Here is a 9,247-nt window from a genome sequence, read left to right on the forward strand (position 1 = left end):
GGCTGTGTGGCAGGCAGGAAGTGGACCCAAACGCAAGCTCACAGAGGCAGGAATGAACTCAAAACACAGCTTTATTGCTGGAGGGAAACAGCGAAACAAGCTGATAAGAAACTACACTGGGAAGCAACACACTAGCACACAGAGAAACACACGGCCATGAATGAGGGAGAATGCGACACTGAACAGAGGGAGACGCAGACATAAATACACAGAGGTTTAACGAGGGAGGTGGGAGCACACGGGGAACACAGCTGACACAGATAATTGTAACGAGACAGGGCAGGAGCAACACAACATGACGCATACTGACGGGAGACTGTCAAAGTAAAACAGGAAGTACACAGAGGCGCAGACAGGAGGAGAGAGGGAGCACGGGGAGAGCACAGACATAACGGGCTGGGGAAAACATGGAATAAAACACGAGGGGAAACGAGGGCTCACAGATACACAGAGGGGCACACAGGGGGTAAAAGTCACAAGGGGAAGTCAAATAAGGAACAAAATACAAAAATACATGAAACTAAGAATGCTGGGCCAACATGGCCCAGGATCATGACAAGGGTAGCGTAGAAAAGCCGTAGCGACCTTGCTGTAAAGCTACTGGTCGCCCACTAAAGCCCACACTTCCTGCAAAGCATGAGTGCTTACTATAAAAGAGCAATAAAAGGCAGAGATTGTAACAAAACTGAGTCAAACTGAGTACCAAGTAAACAACGTCACGAATCATGAACAGAGTGGCTCATAGAAGGCTTCTACAGCTACGACCTATAAACAACATTGGTTTACCACCGAGTGAAATAATGTATGCACTGCACTGAGTAAACACATACCAGCCACCATGGAGGATTCAGGAAGGTAATCCGCGGGTCATCTCTGTAACACGAACACCACAATCAACACAAGTACTGCCAATTCAGGCTGAGGCAACAACGACATGTACACAGCTCCTACCTGCAGCACCGGGGGAAGTCAGGTGACCGAAAGGAGATAACAGGTACGCGATTCGGGGATGCTCAGATGGCCACTATTTATACTAGCGCCCCTTAATGCGCCTGACTGAAAGTGGGTTGAACCAAGACATAATATTCATCCTGCCACACTTAACCAGATACAGACTAGTTGTCCTCCCACAGTATAAATCAGTAGCAGAAGGTACGGCCTCTCTCATGACCCCAAGAGGTGTGTAAGCCAGAACACTTTGGAAGGCGCACAGAGTCTTTACAGACTGCTAAGGATCAAACCTCTATCATTATGCAATCGATTATAAAACTCTAAGCATATATGAGTATATATTTCTAAGCATAAATGACAATCCAACAATATAAACCTTGCAACCAACGTCATAGTTATTCATAGTTGTTCTGTGTTGTTAAGAAAGTCTCCCTGTGATCTGGTTACTTTGTGTCCACAGAGCACTAGTTGGTAAAGTTACAGCTTACCAAATTATGACCAAAGTCGGCGTTACATATGTGCTTATACTATTAGCTTATGTGAATGAAATCAGTTTAACATCTGTGTTTTGGACTGTGTTGCATGTTGAATAATCTGAGCCATTTTTCATTCATCTCCTTTTGTCACCAGTCACCATCATGCGGGCACGCCATCTGTTATGACAAGTGACACAGACACACGCGGGTCATCCGTGCAGTCATTATGTGTGACATTATGTGTCACTGACCGAAATGAGTCCCATCCACGGTACATTACAGCAGTGGCATTAGGGTGGAGTGCTGAAGATAGAGATGCAGGCTTAGCGTCGCAACGCTGAGTCACCCACAACCTGGACGCTCGTAAACAGTGGGAGCTCCACTCTTTTTTTATTTATCAGTGTAAGCATGCTATCACTCCTCTCTACAGAAAGAAGTCATACATACTGTATTTTAGCACCATGATATTATACAGTGAACATGACTACCATCTAATAACAGCTCCACATAATTGCGTAAAGTGACCCTGACGTTATCAGACTGAGTGTCAGCAGTTGTGTCATTAATCTTAAAAAGAGGAAAACGTTCATCACTCATCTTTATAACCACTTTTTTAAGTTTAGAGTGGGAGTTGAGGTAATTGCATACAACTATCTCAGGGGGAGGGCTGAGGCAGATGATTGGAACACATCACTAGCTCGCCTTTAGAGAGGAGACTTTAAAACAGATGTAGTTAACTTCAAATTTCTTATTCTGTCCTAAAAAGCAGGCGAACGAACATGAGGGAATACGGGTGGCAAAGTTTCAAGGGTTTCATCTTCAGAAATCCTGCTGTTGTCGACCAGGTAGGACTGCATAACTGACTGACCAGACTTTCACTGGATAACTTACAGCATAATAGTCTGCAGAAATAGACTGAGGAAGAAGACACTTGCCTGTATTTAAAGATCTGTATTTTGTTTTTGATGTAACTGTCACATATTTAGAAAAAAATAATTCAGCTGATAAATTAAACCACCTTTCTAGTACCGTATATAATTACTAATAACTAATAACTATTATAATGACTGATATCTTGTGTCCTGGTGTTGATTAATTAATATTTAAATTATGTACCATACCATTGTTCTACAACAGACTCTTCTTTCTAACATCTTTATTTTTTCTGAAAGTCCTGGTGCATCCAATAATTGCTTACATACGTCACAAGTTTTACAAGTTTACAAAAGTTTTGAACTTTTTAAATGAGCAGGATCCACGTGTGGACGATGGGGATGAGAATACTGAGCGTGGTAACTGGACCAGTAAGAAGGAGTACATTCTCTCTATGATCGGATATGCTGTTGGTCTGGGAAATATCTGGAGATTTCCGTATTTGGCATACAAGAATGGAGGGGGTAAATCAGCATTTATTTTCTAATCCATTATCCAAGATTCTATTTCAAAGCAACTATGTTTTTATAAGATTTGTTTTCCTCTTTACCACCAAATCCTTCATTTTGAGCAGGTGCCTTTCTTATCCCATATTTCGTGATGTTGGTGGTGGTTGGAATTCCTCTTTTCTTCTTGGAAAGTGCCTTGGGTCAATTCTGCAGCCAAGGTCCAGTTAATGTATGGAGTGCAGTGCCATTAATACAGGGTAATTTTAAGAGGTTTTTTTTTTTAAATAAAAGAAAATGTTATGAATTAATCAACATTCCAATAAATATAAATGTGCATTTTTTAATCACTAGGTTCTCTGGATTATTATTGGCTTTTCTTAAGAGCTGCTTGCAGGTCACATGAATTATGAACAGTACATTTAATGAGGCTTGTGGCCAATGCAGAGCTGTGTCACCATAAATCAGCCCTAAACTCTCCTTAATAAGGTTTTTGGTTAATGGTCAACTGTGTGACCAAAACTGACCCCAAACCCAATTTTGTTTTTTTTAATGGCAGCTTTAATGAGGATTACCAAATTGTTTTATGTTCTTCAAACAAAAAGAAGAACGCTGCAGTGTAATTAAAGAAACTGTAATAAGCAAAGTCGAGAGGACATTTTTAAATTACTACAGCAAAAAACAAAAACAGCATGCTTTTATGTATGATCAGTAAACTTAGACACACTTATTATGATTAGTTCAATCAAAAAACAGCTTTTGTCTGGTGAAGTTTCCGATAATATTTTTTTAATTTAATAGTGTCTTTTATGCCCTATCTATCCCTTCAGGTATTGGTGTTGCCATGGTTGTGGTGTCTGTAATAGTGTCTATTTATTACAACGTCATCATCGCCTACAGCCTGTACTACATGTTCGCCTCCATGCAGTGTCCTTTGCCGTGGTCCGGCTGTTCCAGCTGCGATGGCAGTAACTGCAGCACCACGCCTGAAGGTGCGTACATTATATTCTTGTATTCTTGTAAAGAGCAGCTCATTAAGTCTTCTGCTCTGTGGTATCTGCATCACCACATACACTGATTTAACATAAATTGATATCAGTCATAAAGATTATAAAGTATTTTGATGTGGTTTTAAATCTCAGTAACCTAAAATGTAAATATTCTGGAGAAATTAAAGCACCCACTACAGATCCAATCACAGGTACTTGTGTTGTGGTAAATACTGATATAAGATTTATATTTTGGACACTCACAAGTCCTCTCTCTTTTTTTAGTGTCCTGTAATGTAAGCAGTGTTTTGGTTACCAACTGGACTCAGGAAAACAGCAGCTGCTCTTCGATACAGACTTCGAGTGAGCTGTACTGGGAGTAAGACTCAAACACTCGTGCACACAGGCATAAATAAAAGCACTTGTCACACTGTTTGTACAAATGCACGTCTTCTTCTTTGCAGTAATGTGGCTCTGCAGAGGTCCAGTGGTCTTGATGAAACGGGGCCAGTAGTTTGGCACTTGGCTCTCTGTCTGCTGCTGACCTCCATAATTGTTACTGCTGCGCTCATCAAAGGCATCAAATCATCAGGCAAAGTACGTCAAAATCCTCCGTGTAGATGGACTCCTGTTCGTTTGTCCAACATACAAATCCACACATCTATTTAGAATAATTTAGTTTGTGATATTAGCTGTTTAGTTTCACAAACTAACTAAAAAGTCTAATAAGCATATGATAAGTGAAGTCACTGTGGTGTTTTTTCTTATATCAGCAGGGTGTGACTCCCCCTGCTGATGACCTCATATATATCATACACATTCTCAAGGACTCAATTGCTAGATTTAAATTATGTTCATAACGTAATTTTTTAAATTATGGTCCCATCCCACTATTTTCTTCGACTTCACCAACTCAGGTGTCATAGGACAAAAGGTGCCCTAAATGTATATATATATAGGAGAACCCCAAGAGAAACTACATAGGCATCAAGACAACAAGCGAACTCCACACGTGGATTCAAAGGTGCTAATTACTGCACCGCCATGCTGCTCCAAATGTTTTTTCCCATTTAAAAAAACAAAAAATAAATAATAAAAAGACACCACATGCTTTATATTTTCTATTGTGCAGCCATGCCTCAGGCAGCTCCACACCTTGTTTCTGTTATCCAGTTTAAAAAAAACTCAGGATGGTTTTGAAACCTTTTATCAACAGTCTATAGTGCTGGTGTCCTTTTTTAGTTTTGAACGATTTTATAGTAATCTAACAAACTATTCCCTTAGTTTCATTATTAGCTGAATGTACTGAAACAGGACTGATATTCATCATCTCATCTAACTCGAAGCAACTATTAAAGTATTAAAGTGTTAAAGTATTATAAAAATTAGTAAACCAAGAACAACAAAATGACAGATTGCACTTTTCGTATGCGATGCTAAACTGTCAGTACTGAAATGCAGAAGGCCTGACAGATTTTAGAATTTAGGCTTAACAAATGTAACAAAATGCAGTCTTTTGCTTTTCCTGCAAAGTAACAAGTCTTTGTATCTCCAGGTTGTGTATTTCACTGCTACCTTCCCTTACGTGGTGATTGTGATCCTGCTGATCAGAGGTGTGACTCTAGAGGGAGCCAAAGATGGGATCGAGTTCTACATTGGTTCTCAGTCCAATCTGACCAAACTGACTGAAGTTCAGGTAGAAACTCTCACTGTTCATGTGCAAACTGTCACTGTTCATGTGCAATCCAATAAAGTCATTTGTTATCTGAGAAAAAAAACCTCTTAATGAGCTACAGTACAACTCTGTGTTTTAGGTGTGGAAAGATGCAGCAACTCAGACCTTCTACTCTCTCTCTATTGGCTGGGGTGGACTCATTGCTCTCGCTTCCTATAACAACTTTCACAACAACGTGTTCAAGGACTCGTTTGTTGTCACCCTTACTAATGCAGGTAGGGCCCTCTCTAACTAAATTCTAGAAAGAATGAAATTGTTTTTGCATTTCCTTTTATACATTTTCTGATTTGATCTCTTTCCAGGGACCAGTGTGCTTGCAGGCTTTGCCATATTTTCATTTTTGGGACATATGGCTCACGTCTACAAAACGCCAGTTTCAAAAGTGGTAAAGGAAGGTCAGACATACAACACCAACACACTCTCATCATTTGGTGTTAAATACTGCCATTCTGTCAGCTTTGTGCTTTCAGTTTTGCCTGTTTAAACAAAGAGTGCGACTAGGTTTCAGAAATTCATGGGATCCTTTACAAAGAGTGCAAGACTCATCTCATTGCTGAATATTGGCAGAATAAGCTGGATAAACCATGTTGGTTCCAGATGATGCTACCAGATGATTTTTCCCCTTTTATTTGTCTTTATGCAGGGTTTGGTCTGGCTTTCATAGCCTATCCAGATGCTCTGTCTAAGCTCCCCATCTCCCCGCTGTGGTCCATTTTGTTCTTCTTCATGCTTTTGACTGTTGGTTTGGACTCCCAGTTTGCAGGAATAGGTTCGATCTGAAGCTTCAGTTCAGTGTGATGTTTGCAGAACATTCAGCCCACTGCTGTTTGATCTACACAAACTAAAATCTCTCTTCTTGTCATTAGAGGTGATAACGACCTGCCTGCTTGACGCTTTCCCCACAGTCTTCAAATCCAAACATGTCTTATTAACTGTAACGTTATGTTCTGTCCTCTACCTCCTGGGTTTACCATGTGTCACAAGGGTAAGTCTATCTTAGCACAACTTTCTGTGGCTGTTATAAAATAGTTAACTTGCTCAGTCTCTCTGTGTAAATATATAATGTATAATGGTTTTGTGTGTTTTTCATGCATGTGTGTATCATAGGCAGGTATATACTGGGTAACCCTAATTGACCAGTTTATTGCCAGCTGGGTGCTGCTATTTTTGGTGCTTTTGGAGATTATTGCCATCTGCTACATTTACGGTAAGTACAACAATCTAAGTTTGTGCATATGAAAGGTGACTGATGGTCTTAAATTCCAGGATACTTATATTCTTCTTCCACCTTGCAGGGGGAAACCGTTTTATTAAAGACATTGAGATGATGATTGGAATGAAGACTTCCACATTTTGGCTGTGGTGGAGAGCATGTTGGTTCTTTATCACCCCCTGCATCGTAGTGGTGAGTACACAGTGCTGCCTTGTTTGCTGTACAAGAGAATTTAAAAGGCAAAAGCATTGTGTTAATTAAAAGTATCGACTTTTATTAACGTGCATAGGTGTACACAAATATCTTGTAGTTGTTTGTCTCTACCAGTAGTGAACTTTATGTTTTTTTTGTGACTTTTGTCTAGTTCCTCTTGATCTCGTCTCTGGTTTACTTTGAACCCCCTAACTATGGAGGTATCCCCTACCCAGACTGGGGCATGAATTTAGGCTGGTGCATGATTGCATTTGTCCTGATGTGGATCCCTGTTGCTGCTGGGTATAAGCTGATAAAGGCAAAAGGAAACCCCTGGAAGGTGTGTACTTGTGCAGTGGATTGACTGTGGATTATTCTTGTCTTTTTCTACATTTGAAAGATTGTAGTAGTTGTTGAACTGCTTGGATCTTTTTTTTCAGTCAGTCACACAAATGATTTGTGAGTATTAAAATAAATACACAGTACTAAAATTTACGCTTCTTATATTCTGCAGCGTCTGAAGTCACTGTGCTCGCCATCTGAGGAATGGCATCCCTATTTGGACGTCCATCGAGGGGAGCGCTACTCAGAAGAACGCTGCCGCCGTAGGAACAACAGCAAAATTAAAGCAGAAGTTAATCTGAATGTAATCTCCAGTTCGTGGCTATAATGAGGCTTCTTCTTCTTCTTCTTCTTCTTCTTCTCCTGCGTTTGCTCTATGAATACCTTGTTTTGAAAGTTCTGAAAGTTAAGTCATTTTTGACCTCTGGGAAGCAGAAAGCAGCCGAAATATAAACTCACAGCAGACGGCACAGAACTTACATGTAAACTTCCTGAAACCTGAGCGCTTTTTTGGGATGTATTTTTAATTTCTACAGTCTGTTTGGTAATAGTTGGATCAGCAATTTAAAAAAAAGAACTATGTCCTTCGACAGGCAGAATGGGTTTCTTTAAGAGCACAATGCAATCAAGTCACCATTGCAAACAAAGTGTGAACACTTTACTGAGCAGAATGATGTATATACTGCATAACAGCTGAGATCTAATGTTCCCAAATGAGGATGTGGACTCTTCTTACTATCTAAACATTTCTTCTTTCTTCTTTTAGAAGAAATGTCTGGGTCTTTTCCCCTGTTTTTATGACCCATTGTACACTGTATATGTCCTGCTGCAGCTTGTGTGAGTTCATGTGTTTACAGAAAAAGAGAAGACTCAATCACACAAACAAAGTTGACATGGAGAAAATATATATACCGTATATATATGTAATATATGTATTACTTGATAGGGCATTATTATCAGGTGATATTTTCTTGGCAGTTTTATGTTTTGTTTTGGGGGTTTTTTTATTTTGTTTTTTGTTTTTTTTGGTGGGGGGTAAATTATTCTTATATTAGGAGAGATTGAGTCTGTGTCATTAACTATGCTAGTCTTTAAAGCACAGTTCCTTTTCCTGTCACTTATATTCTGATATTTAAATGTAGTAAATAAAAATGCAACTGATATTTTTTACAGAATTTGTCATATTTCATAAGTAGGAAAAGGAAATAATCAGATGTTTTTATTTCAGTCTGTTTTTGTGTTTGGTTAGTTGGTTGGTTGTTTTATGTATATACACACACATATACAGTACATACATGTGTGTGTGTATGTTGAACAAAGGTGCAGGTGTATATATGTGTGTATATATATATATATATATATATATATATATATATATATATATATATATATATATATAAACTGGTCCTTTGCAGACAGGACTGTATTGTATAATCTTGCACCCTCCTTTGAAAAAATCTGACTTCCACCCTGAACAGAGACTGTGTGATTATGATGGTAACGAGCAATCATGTAAGATTTTGTCTCAGAAGCTTCTTAATCACAGTTTGCACTGATGTTTTCCATTAATAATAATACTGCTTGGGTGTGACCTGAGTGTGTCACAGTTGGGTATTTTCACATTCTCAGTGTAGCCGCTTCAAAAATTAGAAACACAAGAAATGGAAAAATGTGTCAAATGAATGCATTTTCACTTGCAAGCTACAATACAAAGCATTTTTCCCAATACCATTTCCAGTGGCTAAAAAGGAAAGAAAAAAAAACACTCCAAAGCACTAATCACTAAAGCTGCTTTCTAGAAATAGGATCATGAATTACTTACAGCAGTACTAAAAACTCAAACCCACCTGCAGAATCCTTATGATACATGGAAACTGGTGAATGCTTTTCATTGCTGTGCTGATAGTATTTTCACCTGTGCCCCTGCACCTTTGTTCAACAACCCCAAAATCCACAAAGAAAACGTTTAT

General features: G+C 39.0%; 1 protein-coding gene across 1 annotated transcript; it reads left to right on the plus strand.

Annotated features, from left to right (window-relative positions):
• Positions 1 to 2,206: 2,206 nt before the first annotated feature.
• slc6a14 (solute carrier family 6 member 14) lies at positions 2,207 to 7,605 on the plus strand. The gene is made up of 15 exons (XM_085354002.1): positions 2,207 to 2,272; positions 2,680 to 2,824; positions 2,935 to 3,066; positions 3,637 to 3,798; positions 4,081 to 4,174; positions 4,260 to 4,392; positions 5,351 to 5,491; positions 5,610 to 5,745; positions 5,833 to 5,925; positions 6,174 to 6,299; positions 6,397 to 6,515; positions 6,638 to 6,737; positions 6,826 to 6,935; positions 7,108 to 7,275; positions 7,450 to 7,605. Exons 1-15 carry the CDS (start codon positions 2,207 to 2,209, stop codon positions 7,603 to 7,605), a joined length of 1,881 nt encoding a protein of 626 aa, XP_085210128.1.
• The last annotated feature ends 1,642 nt before the right edge of the window (positions 7,606 to 9,247 follow it).

This window comes from Diplotaxodon limnothrissa, linkage group LG5 (assembly GCF_057381915.1).
Source record: "Diplotaxodon limnothrissa isolate DT_005_m linkage group LG5, D_limnothrissa_male_GT1.1, whole genome shotgun sequence".
NCBI classification, from domain to species: Eukaryota; Metazoa; Chordata; class Actinopteri; order Cichliformes; family Cichlidae; genus Diplotaxodon; species Diplotaxodon limnothrissa.

Bases quoted from the DNA above. Each gene is read 5' to 3' on its own strand.
- slc6a14 (XM_085354002.1), top strand. From the start codon at position 2,207: ATGAGGGAATACGGGTGGCAAAGTTTCAAGGGTTTCATCTTCAGAAAT. The intron at 3,799-4,080 runs GTGCGTACATTA...CTCTTTTTTTAG, and splicing joins CTGCAGCACCACGCCTGAAG to TGTCCTGTAATGTAAGCAGT. The intron at 5,746-5,832 runs GTAGGGCCCTCT...ATCTCTTTCCAG, and splicing joins TGTCACCCTTACTAATGCAG to GGACCAGTGTGCTTGCAGGC.